Source organism: Sinocyclocheilus grahami, unplaced genomic scaffold (assembly GCF_001515645.1).
Source record: "Sinocyclocheilus grahami isolate Dianchi unplaced genomic scaffold, SAMN03320097.WGS_v1.1 scaffold162.1, whole genome shotgun sequence".
In the NCBI taxonomy this organism is placed as follows: Eukaryota; Metazoa; Chordata; class Actinopteri; order Cypriniformes; family Cyprinidae; genus Sinocyclocheilus; species Sinocyclocheilus grahami.
This window is the reverse complement of record NW_015505341.1, coordinates 1,331,789-1,354,076: the sequence shown is the minus strand read 5'-3', so window position 1 is coordinate 1,354,076 and position 22,288 is coordinate 1,331,789. Positions and strand designations below refer to the sequence as shown.

At 37.2% G+C, this 22,288-nt stretch overlaps 1 protein-coding gene across 1 annotated transcript in view; it reads left to right on the top strand.

Annotated features, from left to right (window-relative positions):
• The window catches only part of pard3bb (par-3 family cell polarity regulator beta b), a gene marked incomplete at its 5' end in the record, with an annotated part of 318,014 nt that overhangs the window by 115,738 nt on the left and 179,988 nt on the right, over positions 1 to 22,288 (top strand). The window contains 3 exons of the mRNA XM_016282603.1: positions 8,121 to 8,204; positions 19,135 to 19,260; positions 20,187 to 20,584. Coding sequence (XP_016138089.1) covers positions 8,121 to 8,204; positions 19,135 to 19,260; positions 20,187 to 20,584 — 608 coding nt within the window. The remainder of the gene's footprint in view (positions 1 to 8,120; positions 8,205 to 19,134; positions 19,261 to 20,186; positions 20,585 to 22,288) is intronic.

The window sequence follows — 22,288 nt, the reverse complement described above, 5'->3', positions numbered from 1 at the left end:
CTCTCTCTCTCTCTCTCTCTCTCTCCCTCCCTCCCCCGCTCGCAGACAGAGTTATCTGTGCTGGGGTAGCTTATCAGTTGAGTCCTCTGAGCTCTTTGCAGACAGCTCTCTCCTGCATTAGCATCTCAACAGTCTCAGCTCTTTGACCAAATAGACTCTCACACACAGTCAGACATAATCTGCACTACATACCTCAGGAAAAATGAAAGAAAGTCAAACAGGAGCCTGGAGAAGGGTGTATTTATGTTTGTGTGTGTGTGTGTGGTCAGCCTGCTGCAGTCATTAAGACCTCACACATGGGTAAATTATTGGACTAGATGCCTGTCTGGGAGTGTTGGAGCTTAAGGCTTCAGGAAAAGAGCGACTCTCCACACATTCTTTAAATTGCAGTGTTTTATTTTACCACCTCATGCTCACTCACACCAGACTGGAAATCAATGCAGATAACTTGAGCACCGGCATTATAGCAATACAACTGATCATTATGTGGTTATTGCAGAAGATCTTAGAATGCTGAGAGAATGGAATCTTTGTTTTTCAGGCTTTTGATGATATTCAATATATCTTGCTATATATTTCCTCTGAATTAGCTTGACATTTTTTTTTTCTTCAAACAGTGGACCAATCATTTCAACCAAACAGCCATTGTTACAATGAAATTGCAATAAATATGTTTAAATGAATGGATAAACACAGTTTTGATTAGATTCTTGGACGTTTAAAGCAGTGGTATGCTACATTGACACAAACTTATATTGTTGTGTATTTACTTAGGGATGCACCGATACCACTTTTTCCAGTACTCGCCCGATACGATACTTTTATTTTTGGTACTTGCCGATACAGAGTACCGATACTTATAGTTTTATTGCATTTGTATACTTTTTAAATCTTGGTTACAGAAACACAAAGGTGTATGTATTATGTTAGTTGGTTAACTTCATTTATCAAATAGATACAGTCAAACCAAAATTTATTCAGACACCTTCAACATTTCTCACATTATCACGGTTTATTCGCTATAGTTTAGAAAATGGTAATAAAATATGACAAGAACTCAGCTACACTGTGTCAGAACAAATTCATCTTGATAAATGTTAGATAATTTTGATAGAAAGGTATGTAATACAGGTGCATCTCAATAAATTAGAATGTCGTGGAAAAGTTCATTTATTTCAGTAATTCAACTCAAATTGTGAAACTCGTGTATTAAATAAATTCAATGCACACAGACTGAAGTAGTTTAAGTCTTTGGTTCTTTTAATTGTGATGATTTTGGCTCACATTTCACAAAAACCCACCAATTTACTATCTCAACAAATTATAATACTTCATAAGACCAGTAACAAAAACATTTTTAGTGAATTGTTGGCCTTCTGGAAATTATGTTCATTTACTGTACATGTACATCAGAAACGGTAGAACACTGCCTGTGTTAGCTTCAGCGCATTAATGCTAATTACAAACTCTCCAAGCCCATGTTAATGAGTTGGAAGCGTCCCGAGTCTGTGGGTGGGATGCGTCTTCTCCCCAGAGCCGAAGTGGGAAGGCAAGAAGAGGCTGGGGTGATCAGCAGCATCTACTTGCAAAATTATTGTTAGCTTGCACTTACAAAACTGAGGGAAATGCCATGTTGCAGCAGTTATATTATGTACTGGACATGTCCTAGAGCATTTTATCTTCTTGTCCTTCTGTTTATCAGCACCATTGATTTGGCCATGGACCCATTTCAGCAGATAAATTGTTTTCAAATTTGGTTAGTTTTAGGTTCATTATTATTATTACTTTTATTACACATTGACAAAAGCTTTGTTAATTTGTTAAAGTACAAAGTGAGGAGGTGAATCAATGTATTGTATGCATAAAGTATAAACAAAGTATGAACATGCAATAATATAATAAAAAATGAAGTTAAACAGTTGTTACATATGTAGTGAGCAGTTGTTGTTGTTAATTTGTATGCTAGCTTAGGTGAATACCTAATATATATACAGGTGCGTCTCAATAAATTAGAATGCCGTGGAAAAGTTAATTTATTTAGAAAGGTTGAAAATAAATTAGGTTTATAGTGAATGCCCCTATGAATGGTTTTATTTTTACGATTTCGTTTTAATCCAAATGATGCGTGTGCTAAGTGAGTGAACATCAAAGATCACACAACAGAATTGCGCGAGCTGCTATGATTGAAAAACGCCCACTGCTATGATTGGCTAACAGCTGTGTGTGTTTGACAGCCTACACGCTTCATAGATGGACGGCCACTGCTGTGATTTAGGTTAAAAATGCATTAATACCCAGTACATATCAAACGATCTGTAATAACAGACAAAACAATAGTGATCACGTAATAAAAACAGTTACTCACACTTGTGTGGTGTGACATTACTGTCGGATCTGATATAGTCGGCACAGCATCGTATTTTAGTTTCAATCTTTATGAAAATCCAGTGTTGAATTGTGCCTTGTTTGTAAATGAATCTGCGGTAAAATGAATAGGTTTGCCGCGATAGACTGTGTTGATTGTGATACCAGTGTTAAGCCGCAACACTGGTTAAGTCGCTTGCCCACCGCGTCACCGACCCCCACCGTCGTTTTGATTTTTTATAGAAATAAAAATCATTTAGTTCAGTAAAAGAACAGACACCACGATTAAAAACTGAACGCAGGTGCTCAATGCAGCGTGCCGAACGACAGTCACATCACAGATAAGATTTCATTTCTCCAGTGAGGAGAGTGAGTCGAGCTGACTGACAAGAAGAGTGAGTTGAGACAGACAAGACGACCGCAGATGATTTAGTTTCAAAACTAAATGCAAAAGCGCCTGTTTGGCAATATTTTGGATTTTAAAAAGCCTGTTGACTTTTGCCGTTTATCTAAGGTGATTTTGGAAGTTTTTTTTAAACATTTGTTTCTTATTTAATTGGTTCCACATTATTTGCTGATTTTTACTTTATTTAAACTTTGTGTCATTTATTTATTTATTTTTACATCAAGGTGTATGCCGTGCCTCCAAGCTTTCTTACTCGTTTTGCTAATAAACGTTCTACGTTTTTTATTTATTTGGTTATATATTATACATGTTTACTTAGCCTATTTTTTTAATACCTATTTAAACTTTATGTAAGTTATTTGTTATTTTATATTAGGCATAGCCTTCCCTATAGCATGTATTTGTTTTGTTAATAAAAGTTCTATGTTTTATATATAGGCTAAAGTGAGTTTGACATTGTATTTTGTTGTTGCATTCAAGCAATTGATGCCGAACTGCCGCTAATTCAAAAGTGAAAGTAAAATGCGCACGGTGCTTTAAAGCTATTTAAAAGCGACGGAAAGCGAGGAAAAGAGGGAAAATTCAACCGAACAATTGCTTTACTCCGAATTGCCGTTATTTCAAAGTGAAAGTAAAATGTGCACAACGCTTTTACAAGCTATTTAAAAGCGAGGAAAAGAGAGAACGCCCCGCGGTGATACCGGTATTACCGGTGTTGTCACACGTCGATTAACCGGTGGGAAAATTTCCTCGCCGTCACAACCCTAAAAATGAAGTGAACAAAGGACCAAGTTCTTACTGAGGCGGTCTGGATATTCATTAAAAATAAAGTTCATTCACTCTTTTCTAATGTTGGGATCAGAAGGAAAGCAATGCAAAGACTGTGTTTTTCCACAACTTGGCACTGAACAGCATGTTTATCGTTTGGTTTCTGCGTTTGCCTCTCTTGTTATTTACACTACATGTGTGAATCGGTGGGCGGAGCTAAACATGCAGTGATGTAGAAGCAGGTGTTGATGATCTTCTGCAGAGGCGGGGTTTAGCCACACTGTTACGTCATAGAGCGGCACATTCCGCCAGATTGGCTTCAATATAAGCAGTTTTTAGACTTACTGGGAAGTTTTGAGTTCTGAAACGTACAGGATGTTTTTATAGTACAATGACCTCTTACGTGTCAAAGGATCAAGGGAATTTAGATATTTCAGTTCATGACCCCTTTAATATTTTATTCAACAAGGACTTGATCATTGATCAAAAGTGACAGACATTTATAATTTTACAAAATATTTCTTTATTCCAGCAAATGCTGTTCTTTTGAACTTTCAATTCTTTAAAGAATCCTGAAAACAAATGATTCACAATCTCACAATCTCTTTTAAAAGGCGCAGCACAACTGTTTTCAGCATTGATAATAATAATAAATGTTTCTTCAGCACCAAATCAGCAAATCAGCATAAATTCTGAAGGATCATGTGACACTGAAGACTGGAGTAATGATGACGAAAATTCAGCTTTGCCATGTCAGGAATAAATTACATTTTAAAATCTAATCAGATGTATTTTAAACTGAAATGATATTTCACTATAATACTGTTTTCACTGTATTTTTGATCAAATAAATGTTGCCTTGGTGAGCATAAGAGATGTCTTCAAAATACATAAAAAAAAAAAAACCTCTGCCGACCCCAAACTTTTGTCCAGTTGTGTATTTGGCCACAGTATTATAAATGAGGGGTTATTGTAGCAGTGTTGTTCTCTTTGATTGCTGGAGTGTGTTGTATTTGTTCCTCATGACCTTGTAATCAGTGGCAGGCATAATGACATGTACTTCATTGTAAGAATAGCAGTGTCCCCAGCACTTCTCATTTTTTAAAACTGTTTGTTTTTTTCCCTTCTCGATGTTCAAGTTTTCTTGACTATTCAAAGTTAAATTAATCCCCTCCGAGAGTTTAGCCTTGAATTTGAGCATTTGTTGTATTTGAAGTTATTTCAGGGCTGATCATAAACATTAGGCTAAGTCTCAGAACTAGCTAATGCCGAGTTCACACTGCACAATTTTCAAACTCGTCGGATCGCCGTTGTTTTCACACTGCGTGACTATCTGGGGTAGCATTCAGTTGCTGCTATGTTCACATTGCATGATGGATCGGCGACAGGGGGTTTCACATTGCATGACTTCACAATAGGAATAATCGCCGACAGCTCTGTCTGGTGTAGGTTTTCGCTACAAAACCCGCCCAATTACTACTCAAAACTAGCCTGAAAATAGCCCAATTGCTTTCGAGGGGGTCCCCCAGTAAAAATCGCGTTCGGGGGTTAAAATACAATTTTTTTTTGGTGGGGTTCTCCTGGTACAATTCACATTCCAGGGCCTAAATATCACGTTATTGGGGTCGCTTCAACCTGCTGACGTAAAAAACAACCGGCGGAAATCGCAGATTTGGCAACACTGGTCCGCAAACTACGTTTCATATAACTCATCCCCGAACTTCCCGCTGCCCTGTATCTTGGTCTCTCATTGGCTGTAGGTCATCGCCGATGTGTTTTTCAGTCAGAACTCATTTCACACAGCGTGATTGTGAATCGTCGACAGCTCCAGATATTTAGTATGCCAAATATTTCACGGGCGTCAGCGCCGCATCGGCGATTCCCTCAGATCGCATCTTTGATAATTCACACTGCGTGATTGTCACTCGCGTGAACGAGCACCAATTTTCCTCCGATTTTGGGCATTTGTCGGGGATTTCGCAAAACCTGTCGGCGAGTGAAAAATCGGGCAAAAATCATGCAGTCTGAACTCGGCATAAGGGTGAGCTCTTTAGGGCTTAAGGGGCGGTCACACTAGACTTTGAACGTGCTAAATTTTTTCGGACGCCGCTGCGAATATGGGCGGGAGCAGGATATGACATCACGCGCTAAGGTTTCCCCTCAGTTATCACAAAATGGATTCCGATGTGCTATTTTTTTTTTTTTTTTAAATAAAGCCAATAATTAGCCAATTAATGCCAAGGTACCAAATATAAAAATACAGAGAATATCAACATTCCTATGTGCTTGTACTGTATCTTTTGCGACGGCGTCGAAAGCGTCTGGAGAGGAGAATTTTTTAAGTGCTGTAGGTTTTTCCCCTTTAAATAGGTCATTTTATAAGTTCCTGTGGTGTGCAAAATTAATTTTAAAATGAGTGATAATATAAATATGAAATATGGAACAACATTAAGTAATTTAATAATACACTTGTGTATTGTAATTATATTGTTCTCTCTCTCTCATATATATTTATATATGTACATACACACTAAGCAATAAAAAATAATAAAATGTGTCCACATTCAAATATCTGTTCCTGTTTCCATTGACACTGCGAACCATGCAGCTTCTTTTTTTTTTATTTGATTTTTATGATCTTTTAAAGATGTATTATATAAAATAGGACGCTGCACTACGGCTAAAATGAGCGCTTCCTCCATTTTTGAATTTCTATACAGAGAGGTCACGCAGTGATGTATCGATCTTCTACTGGTCACACGTCTTCACGTGATGCAAATTCAGTTCACCAAACTTGAACTTTGGAACGCAGCGAAATGCGAAATTTTTCGCACGAGTTTGCGTTTCCGGTCTGAAGCATTCGCATGCGTATGAATGGAAGTCAATGGAATGAAAAGTGCAGTGTGACCGCCCCTTTAGTATGTAGTGTGCACACTATTTCAAGTGCATCAAACTTTATAAACCATTGTTCTTGTTGTTTCAATGCAGACTGGCTCTCACTCATTCTCTGTTAAGTGCTACTAGTTGTATCATCAATTTCTGATCAAGAAAATTAACTGTAAAATAAGCAGAGATAAATAAACAGCAGCAGTAGAGACAGTTTTGGTTACACATTCACTTCCAGACGACATGCGAGTCTAAACTAGTGGCACACACGTAAGCTGAAGTGCTCTGAAACACATTCACTTCGTTCCAGATTTTAGTTAGTTTGCTTTTGACAGTCTCAGTTGTTGCCTTATGTCTGTCTTATGCATTCAGTTGGTGAAATTTTAATTTGTTTTTTTTGTAGTTTATTAAAATATACTACTATTGAAACATTTGAGGTCTAACATTTTGTTTTGTTTTGAAAGAGATTACTACTTTTATTCAGCAAGGTTAATTAAATTGATCAAGTGACATTTATAATGTTATAAGATTTTTGTTTCAAATAAATGCTGTTCTTTGAAACTTTCTATTCACCAACGATTAATTTGATTAAAGATTAAGGTTTCCACAACAATATTAAGCAAAACAACTGTCAACATTGATAATAGTAAGAAATGTTTCTTGAGCAGTAATTCATTCGTTTAGAATTATTTCTGAGGGATCATGTGGCACTGAAGACTATGCAATAATATTTCATAATATTATTTTGTACTGTATGTAAATAATTTAATAAAATTTAAAATCTTACCAACCACAATTTTTCAAACAGTATTATGATTTTTTTTATATTATATTACAATAGAAAACTATTTTAATAAATTATCATTTATATAAATTGTAGTAATATTTCTCAGTATTAATGTTTTTACTGTATATGTGATAGTTAAAAGAAAATTTTAATTTTATTCTCATAGTATTCCAAAAAAAAAAAAAATCCATACAGTGACAGGTCAGTGTTTTTTTGGTTTATTTGTTGCTTGCACAGATCAATGGAGAAAGCTGCTTTTTGGGAACAGATGGTGTAGTTACAGCATATACCAGCAGGGGCTAATGGGAACTAACCAGCCAAACATGAAATACTGCACTAACCAATCAGCTTCCAGACTTATCCGTTTCATAAAATGCTTTATAACAGTTTGGTGTGTCATGTTTACTTCAAATCCATTGTCGGTTGGTCTCAGCCTGTCTTTCTCTCTCTCACGCTTTCATCCAGCTCCTGCAGTGTCTCACTGTACTCGCTCATGTATGACTGCAAATATTCCACCATGAAGAGCTATTAGTTGTGGATTAAAGGCGAATGATCGGTGCAGCAGTGCAACGGACCATTCTGTCCACAGTTATCCACTTACACTCCCGCTATATCATCACACCACATGCCAAGAACATTAACTGCTGAAAAAGGGGAAAACAGGGAAAAAAGAGGAACATTTGAAAACAAGTCAGAAAGGCAGGCAACATGGAAACTATTTCAGCAGGGTATGTTGGAAAACCAGATCATGTGCTAGAGAGCTGACTAGCACAGACATGTACGGCGGCTCGGCACCCGCGCGTGTGAGAGATCTGAGGGCCAGGAGACAGTGAGTTTACACGGGATTGTGTTGTGCCTTCTGACTTCTTAATATTGTAATTGATGGGTTTTGTTCTTGTGTGTATGCAGCCTCACAAGGACGGTGGAGATTTCAGGAGAACAAGGGCCTCTAGGAATACATGTGGTGCCTTACTGTTCCTCTCTCAGCGGAAGGTTAGTGTAACACTCCGCATTTCTCACTTTCTCTTCTCTTCATACGCAAACGCACACTTTCTGGTGATGCATGTCTTACTTATAGCACGGTGACATGCAGCAGAGAAATCTAAAGCTCCACCGCACACATTCAGAGCTTTATGTGCATTAAGATGCTAAATGTGTGCTTTAAGACTGTATGTATGTAAACCTCTATGTACCTGCATAGCTCCTACTGTTGTTCATCAGGACCAAGGTGCTGAACACTGAATAGACATTGTTTAAATATGGACAGTCATATGTTCATGTGCTCATGGTTTTATTCCTTCAATGCTTCAGTGGGGAGGAACAGGTAGTGCAAGTGAAGACTGTGTGTTCCTGTGGGAGAGAGCTGGGTATCCTGTGGTGTTCAGACTGCTGCATCTGCTGTTTCAAGCGGGTCAGCAGTATTAACCCACAGCTCTGTTTGAAGGCAAGGGCAGGGCTGTGGGGTCAGCATCGAGTGCTGCTGGCTCAGGGAAACTCATCACGACATTTTGTAGGGTAAATGAGAGGGGTTAAGTGTTAAGTACTTCAGCTGTAAAGGGGGAGTTTGGGGGAGACCATTTGTAAAACTAAATTAGATTTAGCTCTTATATGTTACATGGACACCCACGATACATTCTCCATTGTTCATTCTGGTGTAGTTTTTGATATATTACTATATTTCAGTAACCATATCAGCATTACTAAGTATTAGTGATTTATTTGTAGTTACTTGTTCTAGTACACTACTTTTCAAAGGTTTAGGGTTGGAGAGGTTATGCTCAAGGCTGCATTCATTTGATCTTAAGCGCACTAAAACAGTGACATGTTATTACAATTTTAAATAACTGTTTTCTGTTTGAATGTGTTTTAAAATCAACTTCAGTGTCACATGATCCTTCAAGAATCATTATAGTATGCTGATTTGGTGCTCAAGAAACATTTCTAATTCGGCATAGCCTTCCCTATAGCATGTATTTGTTTTGTTAATAAAAGTTCTATGTTTTATATATAGGCTAAAGTGAGTTTGACATTGTATTTTGTTGTTGCATTCAAGCAATTGATGCCGAACTGCCGCTAATTCAAAAGTGAAAGTAAAATGCGCACGGTGCTTTAAAGCTATTTAAAAGCGACGGAAAGCGAGGAAAAGAGGGAAAATTCAACCGAACAATTGCTTTACTCCGAATTGCCGTTATTTCAAAGTGAAAGTAAAATGTGCACAACGCTTTTACAAGCTATTTAAAAGCGAGGAAAAGAGAGAACGCCCCGCGGTGATACCGGTATTACCGGTGTTGTCACACGTCGATTAACCGGTGGGAAAATTTCCTCGCCGTCACAACCCTAAAAATGAAGTGAACAAAGGACCAAGTTCTTACTGAGGCGGTCTGGATATTCATTAAAAATAAAGTTCATTCACTCTTTTCTAATGTTGGGATCAGAAGGAAAGCAATGCAAAGACTGTGTTTTTCCACAACTTGGCACTGAACAGCATGTTTATCGTTTGGTTTCTGCGTTTGCCTCTCTTGTTATTTACACTACATGTGTGAATCGGTGGGCGGAGCTAAACATGCAGTGATGTAGAAGCAGGTGTTGATGATCTTCTGCAGAGGCGGGGTTTAGCCACACTGTTACGTCATAGAGCGGCACATTCCGCCAGATTGGCTTCAATATAAGCAGTTTTTAGACTTACTGGGAAGTTTTGAGTTCTGAAACGTACAGGATGTTTTTATAGTACAATGACCTCTTACGTGTCAAAGGATCAAGGGAATTTAGATATTTCAGTTCATGACCCCTTTAATATTTTATTCAACAAGGACTTGATCATTGATCAAAAGTGACAGACATTTATAATTTTACAAAATATTTCTTTATTCCAGCAAATGCTGTTCTTTTGAACTTTCAATTCTTTAAAGAATCCTGAAAACAAATGATTCACAATCTCTTCAACAATATTAAAAGGCGCAGCACAACTGTTTTCAGCATTGATAATAATAATAAATGTTTCTTCAGCACCAAATCAGCATATCAGAATAAATTCTGAAGGATCATGTGACACTGAAGACTGGAGTAATGATGACGAAAATTCAGCTTTGCCATGTCAGGAATAAATTACATTTTAAAATCTAATCAGATGTATTTTAAACTGAAATGATATTTCACTATAATACTGTTTTCACTGTATTTTTGATCAAATAAATGTTGCCTTGGTGAGCATAAGAGATGTCTTCAAAATACATAAAAAAAAAAAAACCTCTGCCGACCCCAAACTTTTGTCCAGTTGTGTATTTGGCCACAGTATTATAAATGAGGGGTTATTGTAGCAGTGTTGTTCTCTTTGATTGCTGGAGTGTGTTGTATTTGTTCCTCATGACCTTGTAATCAGTGGCAGGCATAATGACATGTACTTCATTGTAAGAATAGCAGTGTCCCCAGCACTTCTCATTTTTTAAAACTGTTTGTTTTTTTCCCTTCTCGATGTTCAAGTTTTCTTGACTATTCAAAGTTAAATTAATCCCCTCCGAGAGTTTAGCCTTGAATTTGAGCATTTGTTGTATTTGAAGTTATTTCAGGGCTGATCATAAACATTAGGCTAAGTCTCAGAACTAGCTAATGCCGAGTTCACACTGCACAATTTTCAAACTCGTCGGATCGCCGTTGTTTTCCCACTGCGTGCCTATCTGGGGTAGCATTCAGTTGCTGCTATGTTCACATTGCATGATGGATCGGCGACAGGGGGTTTCACATTGCATGACTTCACAATAGGAATAATCGCCGACAGCTCTGTCTGGTGTAGGTTTTCGCTACAAAACCCGCCCAATTACTACTCAAAACTAGCCTGAAAATAGCCCAATTGCTTTCGAGGGGGTCCCCCAGTAAAAATCGCGTTCGGGGGTTAAAATACAATTTTTTTTTGGTGGGGTTCTCCTGGTACAATTCACATTCCAGGGCCTAAATATCACGTTATTGGGGTCGCTTCAACCTGCTGACGTAAAAAACAACCGGCGGAAATCGCAGATTTGGCAACACTGGTCCGCAAACTACGTTTCATATAACTCATCCCCGAACTTCCCGCTGCCCTGTATCTTGGTCTCTCATTGGCTGTAGGTCATCGCCGATGTGTTTTTCAGTCAGAACTCATTTCACACAGCGTGATTGTGAATCGTCGACAGCTCCAGATATTTAGTATGCCAAATATTTCACGGGCGTCAGCGCCGCATCGGCGATTCCCTCAGATCGCATCTTTGATAATTCACACTGCGTGATTGTCACTCGCGTGAACGAGCACCAATTTGCCTATGATTTCGGGCATTTGTCGGCGATTTCGCACAACCTGTCGGCGAGTGAAAGATCGGGCTAAAATCGTGCAGTGTGAACTCGGCATTACAAACATTCAAATAATCACAGAAGTAGCCTACTGGAATAAAAGTTTATAGTTCGGATATAAACACAGCTGTCTACAGAAGCGATCAAAGTAGAATAAATTCTATCTAATAAATAGAATAAATATGCAATAGGTGATTGTCTTCAGAAATTTTTTTTGTTATGCTGGTTTAAAGTCTCTTCACATCCCGATAGCAATCATTAAGTTAAGTGGTCTAAATGTATTTATCTGTATTTATATATTCTGTGGAAGGCGTAGGACCAAGAAATGTTCGTTTAGACAGTTATTCCTATTTATTAAGAACTTTATATTAAGCAATTTTATACTGACATCAAAATGTGTAGCTATATTTAATGAGAGAATTCTGGGAAATGTGTTTTTCCACTGCGGTTAATAAAAAGAAAATTATTGGAGGGGAAATTATATATACAGTATATATATGGCGATTCCCTCAGATCGCATCTTTGATAATTCACACTGCGTGATTGTCACTCGCGTGAACGAGCACCAATTTTCCTCCGATTTTGGGCATTTGTCGGGGATTTCGCAAAACCTGTCGGCGAGTGAAAAATCGGGCAAAAATCATGCAGTCTGAACTCGGCATAAGGGTGAGCTCTTTAGGGCTTAAGGGGCGGTCACACTAGACTTTGAACGTGCTAAATTTTTTCGGACGCCGCTGCGAATATGGGCGGGAGCAGGATATGACATCACGCGCTAAGGTTTCCCCTCAGTTATCACAAAATGGATTCCGATGTGCTATTTTTTTTTTTTTTTTAAATAAAGCCAATAATTAGCCAATTAATGCCAAGGTACCAAATATAAAAATACAGAGAATATCAACATTCCTATGTGCTTGTACTGTATCTTTTGCGACGGCGTCGAAAGCGTCTGGAGAGGAGAATTTTTTAAGTGCTGTAGGTTTTTCCCCTTTAAATAGGTCATTTTATAAGTTCCTGTGGTGTGCAAAATTAATTTTAAAATGAGTGATAATATAAATATGAAATATGGAACAACATTAAGTAATTTAATAATACACTTGTGTATTGTAATTATATTGTTCTCTCTCTCTCATATATATTTATATATGTACATACACACTAAGCAATAAAAAATAATAAAATGTGTCCACATTCAAATATCTGTTCCTGTTTCCATTGACACTGCGAACCATGCAGCTTCTTTTTTTTTTATTTGATTTTTATGATCTTTTAAAGATGTATTATATAAAATAGGACGCTGCACTACGGCTAAAATGAGCGCTTCCTCCATTTTTGAATTTCTATACAGAGAGGTCACGCAGTGATGTATCGATCTTCTACTGGTCACACGTCTTCACGTGATGCAAATTCAGTTCACCAAACTTGAACTTTGGAACGCAGCGAAATGCGAAATTTTTCGCACGAGTTTGCGTTTCCGGTCTGAAGCATTCGCATGCGTATGAATGGAAGTCAATGGAATGAAAAGTGCAGTGTGACCGCCCCTTTAGTATGTAGTGTGCACACTATTTCAAGTGCATCAAACTTTATAAACCATTGTTCTTGTTGTTTCAATGCAGACTGGCTCTCACTCATTCTCTGTTAAGTGCTACTAGTTGTATCATCAATTTCTGATCAAGAAAATTAACTGTAAAATAAGCAGAGATAAATAAACAGCAGCAGTAGAGACAGTTTTGGTTACACATTCACTTCCAGACGACATGCGAGTCTAAACTAGTGGCACACACGTAAGCTGAAGTGCTCTGAAACACATTCACTTCGTTCCAGATTTTAGTTAGTTTGCTTTTGACAGTCTCAGTTGTTGCCTTATGTCTGTCTTATGCATTCAGTTGGTGAAATTTTAATTTGTTTTTTTTGTAGTTTATTAAAATATACTACTATTGAAACATTTGAGGTCTAACATTTTGTTTTGTTTTGAAAGAGATTACTACTTTTATTCAGCAAGGTTAATTAAATTGATCAAGTGACATTTATAATGTTATAAGATTTTTGTTTCAAATAAATGCTGTTCTTTGAAACTTTCTATTCACCAACGATTAATTTGATTAAAGATTAAGGTTTCCACAACAATATTAAGCAAAACAACTGTCAACATTGATAATAGTAAGAAATGTTTCTTGAGCAGTAATTCATTCGTTTAGAATTATTTCTGAGGGATCATGTGGCACTGAAGACTATGCAATAATATTTCATAATATTATTTTGTACTGTATGTAAATAATTTAATAAAATTTAAAATCTTACCAACCACAATTTTTCAAACAGTATTATGATTTTTTTTATATTATATTACAATAGAAAACTATTTTAATAAATTATCATTTATATAAATTGTAGTAATATTTCTCAGTATTAATGTTTTTACTGTATATGTGATAGTTAAAAGAAAATTTTAATTTTATTCTCATAGTATTCCAAAAAAAAAAAAAATCCATACAGTGACAGGTCAGTGTTTTTTTGGTTTATTTGTTGCTTGCACAGATCAATGGAGAAAGCTGCTTTTTGGGAACAGATGGTGTAGTTACAGCATATACCAGCAGGGGCTAATGGGAACTAACCAGCCAAACATGAAATACTGCACTAACCAATCAGCTTCCAGACTTATCCGTTTCATAAAATGCTTTATAACAGTTTGGTGTGTCATGTTTACTTCAAATCCATTGTCGGTTGGTCTCAGCCTGTCTTTCTCTCTCTCACGCTTTCATCCAGCTCCTGCAGTGTCTCACTGTACTCGCTCATGTATGACTGCAAATATTCCACCATGAAGAGCTATTAGTTGTGGATTAAAGGCGAATGATCGGTGCAGCAGTGCAACGGACCATTCTGTCCACAGTTATCCACTTACACTCCCGCTATATCATCACACCACATGCCAAGAACATTAACTGCTGAAAAAGGGGAAAACAGGGAAAAAAGAGGAACATTTGAAAACAAGTCAGAAAGGCAGGCAACATGGAAACTATTTCAGCAGGGTATGTTGGAAAACCAGATCATGTGCTAGAGAGCTGACTAGCACAGACATGTACGGCGGCTCGGCACCCGCGCGTGTGAGAGATCTGAGGGCCAGGAGACAGTGAGTTTACACGGGATTGTGTTGTGCCTTCTGACTTCTTAATATTGTAATTGATGGGTTTTGTTCTTGTGTGTATGCAGCCTCACAAGGACGGTGGAGATTTCAGGAGAACAAGGGCCTCTAGGAATACATGTGGTGCCTTACTGTTCCTCTCTCAGCGGAAGGTTAGTGTAACACTCCGCATTTCTCACTTTCTCTTCTCTTCATACGCAAACGCACACTTTCTGGTGATGCATGTCTTACTTATAGCACGGTGACATGCAGCAGAGAAATCTAAAGCTCCACCGCACACATTCAGAGCTTTATGTGCATTAAGATGCTAAATGTGTGCTTTAAGACTGTATGTATGTAAACCTCTATGTACCTGCATAGCTCCTACTGTTGTTCATCAGGACCAAGGTGCTGAACACTGAATAGACATTGTTTAAATATGGACAGTCATATGTTCATGTGCTCATGGTTTTATTCCTTCAATGCTTCAGTGGGGAGGAACAGGTAGTGCAAGTGAAGACTGTGTGTTCCTGTGGGAGAGAGCTGGGTATCCTGTGGTGTTCAGACTGCTGCATCTGCTGTTTCAAGCGGGTCAGCAGTATTAACCCACAGCTCTGTTTGAAGGCAAGGGCAGGGCTGTGGGGTCAGCATCGAGTGCTGCTGGCTCAGGGAAACTCATCACGACATTTTGTAGGGTAAATGAGAGGGGTTAAGTGTTAAGTACTTCAGCTGTAAAGGGGGAGTTTGGGGGAGACCATTTGTAAAACTAAATTAGATTTAGCTCTTATATGTTACATGGACACCCACGATACATTCTCCATTGTTCATTCTGGTGTAGTTTTTGATATATTACTATATTTCAGTAACCATATCAGCATTACTAAGTATTAGTGATTTATTTGTAGTTACTTGTTCTAGTACACTACTTTTCAAAGGTTTAGGGTTGGAGAGGTTATGCTCAAGGCTGCATTCATTTGATCTTAAGCGCACTAAAACAGTGACATGTTATTACAATTTTAAATAACTGTTTTCTGTTTGAATGTGTTTTAAAATCAACTTCAGTGTCACATGATCCTTCAAGAATCATTATAGTATGCTGATTTGGTGCTCAAGAAACATTTCTAATTCTTTTTAATGTTGAAAACGGTTGTGCTGCTTAATATTTTTGAAAAACCCTCATAAGTTTTTTCAGGATTCTTTGATGAATATAAAGTTCAAAGGAACAACATTTATTTGAAATATAAATCTTTTGAAACATAATGAATATCTTCATATTTAATTTAATGCATCCTTAAAAAATAAACAGGTTACACTTTATTTTAAGGTGTCCTTGTTACAGTGTAATTATACATTTAAGTACTGAGTAATATTAATGAACTATATGTACTTACTATATGGTTAGGATTAGGGTTTGGCTTAGGGTTACTTGCATGTAATTATGCATAATTAATTATTATTATAATAGTAAGTACATGTAACGTGTGACAAGGACACCTTAAAATAAAGTGTTGCCTAAACAAAAAAATAAATATAATCTTACTGACCCCAAACTTTTGACCAGTGTTTATTTATGTATATATTTTTTTCAAATTATTAATTCTGTTGTTAAAAAATATATAAATGAATTTATTTTTTAAATTAATTTTTATCTCTATTTTTTGTTTTAAGGCAGACAAAATAGTATAGATTGGTTATATTGCTATGATATTTCTTATTAGCAGGCCCACCCACATTTGTGGTGGTCTGATATGGATTTTTCAATGACTGATGGTAAAAAAAGTATAAGTAGAGAGCAGAGTGATTAAATAAATGCAGATATATTTAAGCAAATGCAGGTTAGTAAGAACAAATTAAAAAGAAAATGTGTTTTTTTAATGCAATATTTTCTAAATAGTATTTCTTTCACAGAATCATTTATGAAGTCATACATGAAGTTCTACATGAAGTTCTACATACTTCTCTCCCCTTTTGTGTTTGCAAATAATTTGGCTAAATTGAAAATAATGTTAATCGGTATTGACCAGCATACTTGCTCTTACATCCCTAGCTTAGTTTTGGTGCTAGTTGTGGAGTTTGGAGCTTTTGTGCATGAACAAAAAGAAGCTGTCCTGATTATGGTCTGCAGAAGACTAGCTATTGGAGGTCACATAATCTTCAAAGTGCAATTTCTGAGTAACTTCGGCTAACTTTGACCTGGCATGAACTTCTGTGGAATGGCTCAGTTAATGACCAGATGTTTTTACGGTCGAGCACTCTTACTGTCTGACATACACCAAGTAATTATTTCTCTTTCTGACTGAAACTGAGTCATCAGAGAGAGTCACAAGAGACTGAGACAGCACAGCAGTCTTAATAAAGACAGATAACTCCATGTAGGATTGAGTCTTTTTCTCTTGCTTCTCTCACTCTCTCCTGTATCTCTCCATCATCCCCCTCACTCACATCTCCCACAGGCCTTAACCTCCATCTGTTTCCTTTAGACATGCCGTGCCCCTCTCTCTGTGTGTCAAAGGTCACCCCGTCTTAAAGACTTTCGTAATATTCTCCAATGGTGAGGCGAGCGATAACAGAAAGAGGCCTGTTAGCTAATGCAGAGTGACTTCATGTGGATGGGAAGCCTAACTAATGGAGGGATGAAGAGATCCTTCCTGAGCATTAGCAGGTCACACTCTCATGTCTTACACCAACACAAGGCTAATTCACTCCAAAACCTGGGCCGTTCTCTTCATACGCTAATCTGACCTCTGGTGTTATTGGAGAGTTTTTACGCACACTTGTTTTCGTTATTGATCGTTTTGTTTAGTCTGAAGGTGATAATGGGAGATGTTATTAGTTTACATTCGGGTTTGCGTGACTACTAATTTTTACTAGTCAACTAGTTGAGAATGCTGAATAAGATGCAGTGGTAGCATATTCTTGAAAATCGTCTGTATCTTTAGCTTTAGATACATTGTTTTTACTGTTTTTTGTGGTTTTCGTGATTTTATTGTGATGCAATATTGTTCGGTATATGTATGGATGTTTAAAGTGCTGCTTTATATAATGATTTTTGTTGGGTAATGGCAATGAACACACAATATGTTAGTGTGCAGAATGCTGGAGTTCAAGATAAAACATTTCTTTGAGGACAGTAAAGTTTATTTTGAATTTCACATTATTGGTGGAATCAGCCGATGAATGTATTTGTGTGGAATCAGCTGGTAACTGATTAAATGTGTTATATTTTATATGTTGGTGTTAAAATGACCATTGGCCACTCTCATATTGATACATTTCTGGCATATACTGTACACTACTGTTCTAAATTTTGGGAGAATTTTTTTAAGAAATTAATACTTTTATTCAACAAGGATACATTAAATTCATCAACATTGACAGTAAAGATGTTTATAATGTTACAAAAGATTTCTATTTCAAATAAGTGTAACAGACAGACCTTTGAACGCTACTGCGTGTATATATGAGTTTAAAGCCACATAGTATAGCTGTTGAAGTTGATCTGCGCTGTAACTGTGGACATGGGAATGTTTTTAATGATGTGTAGAATCATAAACAGGCTGGTTATTGTGGCTCTTGCTGTGAGCTGGCTGTCAGCAGCTGAAGACGAATATACTTAGTTTCTTTCATACACTTACAGAAAACTCAACCTTTATCCCTCCAGTCAAATATCACCTCTCTGAGGAAACCATTTCAGTCTCCACAAATGTCCATTTTAATTTCTGCAAAGGTATCTTCCACAATTTGTCCATGCCTCTACAGCACTGCAGACACTGCTGTGGCCCACTGTGATGTGTGAATGTGTTGTTCAGGGTGAATGAGCTTGTGTGCAGAGCCTGCGGCTGAAGACTGAGGGATTAATACTCATCTGCCGCTCCTGCTTTATGAGTTTCTCCAGCCTGATAGCCTTTATCACTGCCAGCCATAGTGCTGATGTCTTGTGTTTTGCCAAGCGGTCTGTGCATGTGGGTTTTTCACGGTGCTTGAGAGGGCAAAGGGAGAACAGTAAAGCGAAACTTAAAGCAAAGGGTTTTCCATCAGTAAAGTAGTGATACGTTTTTATAGATGTAATAAATTAATTAATAAATAAAATGGGTGGGAAAAAAAATAAATGAAGTAAAATAAATCTTATTAGTGTGTGAAGCACTCGTTGTCCTACAATGACATCAATAGATAAAGCTTTAGAGGGGACAACATCTCAAACGGATCTGATACATGAATTCATCCTGGACTTAGAAAAAGCCAAATGCATAGAGGAGACTTTTCCTCATTTCAGAAATTCCCTACAATACACTGGTGTGGACAGTGTTGATATTATTACTTGAATAAGTCGTTTTTAAAAAAAATATGTAATTATCTAATGTGTAATTATTGTGTTTTTCATGTGCTGTTGTTCTATTATAATACAATAGCACAGCCTGTCATGGCCAGTCGCTGGCTGGTGCTGTGCTCTATTTTGTTGGTAATTTATGGTTTGCTCTCTCTCAGGGCTCTGGGTCTGCACATTCGAGGGGTGGAAGAGAACAGTCGCTCCAAAAGGGAAGGCATCTTTCAGGATGACGAGTGCATCGTTAAAATTAATGATACTGAATTAATGGACAAATCCTTTTCACAGTGAGTCTCTTTGTGCTTCACCTTCTGGTCTGCTCTCTCTGTCTCCACCTCTTGATATTCTTTAGTTTTTAGCCCGGTCTTTTGATGTAATGGTTGTAAAAACAGGCATGGTGTCCATTGTTGGTACTCTATTTATGGCTATCAACTCTGGACTGGTCTCAAAAGCAGAAACATACTCAACCAACGGTGACAGACAATCCATTGGGTTTTGGGGCAGTTTTTAACGTATAATGTTAGATTTGTGTTAGTTTTGATGGTACAATCATAGTATGAAGAGAGCCCAAATTAACAAGATATATTCTTCATACATTCTTCATTAGATCGTCGGACACTACAGTTCAACGGAAAACCGAAATCACTGTTTTCACACTAAATGATCAGCAAAGTAGTGGCATAAATTGAACTGGGAGAATGCCTCTTAGATTTTAAAAGGAATATACAGTTGCTCCTCATAGGCTTACTTTAGATTGTGGTTAATACAAGTTCAGTCTGAAGAGCTTGCCATACCTGTTGAAACTTTGTCTAGTTTCATCATGTGCATTATGCATACATTATACATACATATCTCCGCTAAGGAGGATTACTTCTATCCAGTAGAAGGTCACATTAATCTTATTATGCTCAGGATGGATGGATGGTTTTTAAATTAAATCAGTCAAGCAAATATAAAGGAGGTGGATTGCTTTGTCATTTGTGATGCGTAGGACTCATTAGTCATAACCCCAATTATGCTGTCAGAATAAATGTCAGAGTGAGTTTTATCTAAAGCATGATTATTCAATATATTACAATTTCCACCTCTTTTTAGTTTCCAGGTTCATTTGTTTCATCAAACAATTTGCGAATAATTATAAAAAAATGGATTGCCTCTTAATTGCTTTTTCTATTTCGTGTTCCTTATCTCTTCCTCCCTCTGACTTTTCCAGAGCACAGGAAATATTCCGACAAGCCATGCATTCATCCATCATTCGTTTAGAAGTTGTTCCAGTTTTTAATAAAGAACGCTTTGAGAAGAGTGTGATCGGCCACCTCTTCAACTCAGAAAACCCTGATGCATCCACACGGACCAAAGACCCTCCACCGCTGAATGTGAAGCCCATCGTGATGCCTGTGGAGTCCTCCTCAGGATGTCAAGCTGAGTTTCAGGAGTCCAACAGCAGTCTAGAGGGTCGCTCTCTGGGCTCCCCATTACCCATCAGGCACTCACCCACCCCCAGAAGCAAAAGTGCTGACAGCCCCCTCCTGAAAAACAGCCTGGGACCATCACCTCTACAAAACCACAACAAAAAGGGTGGAAAGAGGCTCAGAATCGACCTTAAGAAAGGTAAACACCTGGGAAAGATGGACTGTAAAAAAGGAATTATTGAGAAAAATTTAACACAACCGGAGGCATTCAGATTTTTAGGTTCTCTCAAATATTGTTTTAATTGGCTTAAGTAACACTACTTTGTTCTGTCTTTTTGAATTAGTTCGTTCACTAACGCAAAATGTCTCATTCATCCAATAAATTCATGGAGGCAACTATGTATTTCTCGTCAAATAGTTGCACAAAATAAATCGATCTATCGTTTTGGTAGCCTATGCATAGAATTTTATAGGACAATTAATATGTGACATAAACTATACTATCTTTGTTTCTGAAATCGCAGTCTCCTACAAAGCAAAGATATCTGGGATAAAGATTTAGAAAGTTGAACAAAGACCTCGAGACTTGACACAAACCTTAACAACAGTGACAATCAACAAATGTTAAAAGATGAGCTCTTAACATCACAACAAATAACTAACAATAATGACAAAACAACAACAAAAGTTTGAAATGAAGTCAAAAATGGTGAAACCGTAATCCTGTAACAGTAACCTCATAATTTATTCATGCTGCAGTGCATGCTGGGAACTCAAAAACCCTTAACATTTTAGCAATATTGTTCAATTTGAAATCCTTTGATTAGACAACTGTGTTTGATTAGTTGGGACAATATTTGGAGGAATTCTGTTGGTCTCAAGTAATTTGCATTTCTTAGTGTTAAGTATTTGTGACTCAAAAGGTCCCATAAATGGCTAAATATTTAGTTGCTTTCTTTTACAGTGTAAAAGTTACATTTATCGGAGATATTAAAGGGACCGTATTTTTTGTATCATTGTGTTTATGATTTTTTTATCTAGAATTAACACATTTATTTATTTAACAAAATTATCTATGGATCCGAGATTGAAAATCCCTGCATATTAATATGCTTACATAGTGCATTAAAACTCTCATTTTAAAAGAGCAAAGAAATTCCTGCAAGATCTTTTAAATTAATGTTCTTCTTTTTACAATGATTCTCTCCCTCACTCAAACATTGGTCAACTTTGTAGTCGGTGGGTTTGGCAGTCTAACCGAATGAATGAAGCTGTAATTTCAGGCTGCATAAGAAGTCTATTAAGTTCTTATTGATTCTGTCATTAATGATTATATAAATTCATCGTTGGAACAAAAAAGTGCTGACCGTAAAACGATTGTGCTAAATGACGAGCATAAAATGCTGTCTGAACACTCCAGCTGTGCTTATTTTTTTCACAGACTGGCTTCAATGTGTATTGCCCTCTGTAGTCTGATGCAGGGTGTGTTAAAGAACAACCACTGGCCCTCAGGCAGTCTAGTTTTTAGTTTCTTCACCCCCACGCTCTGTCCATCATTTTATCCCTGATCTCAGGGACAGGACTGGAAATATCCACCCTAAAGACATGCCTCATGTCACACAGGGGGAAAAAGCCTTTTCTCTAATCTACCTATCAGTCACCATGACAGCATCGAGACTGATGTAAGAAGCAATATGCACAGGTCAAGGCGGCAGCTCGGTTTAAATGGACCACCACCTGTGCTAGACACCAGTCTCCTCTTTTAATATCTTCTTTTTATCTGGGCTGAAAGAAAAAATGGGAATGATTTCTATTCAGGTGCTTATTTTTTTACCATTAAGATTTTTTTTACTTGAATTTCATCTGAAAAGTGTAAATGTCAGCATCCGGAGGCCGTCCTGAT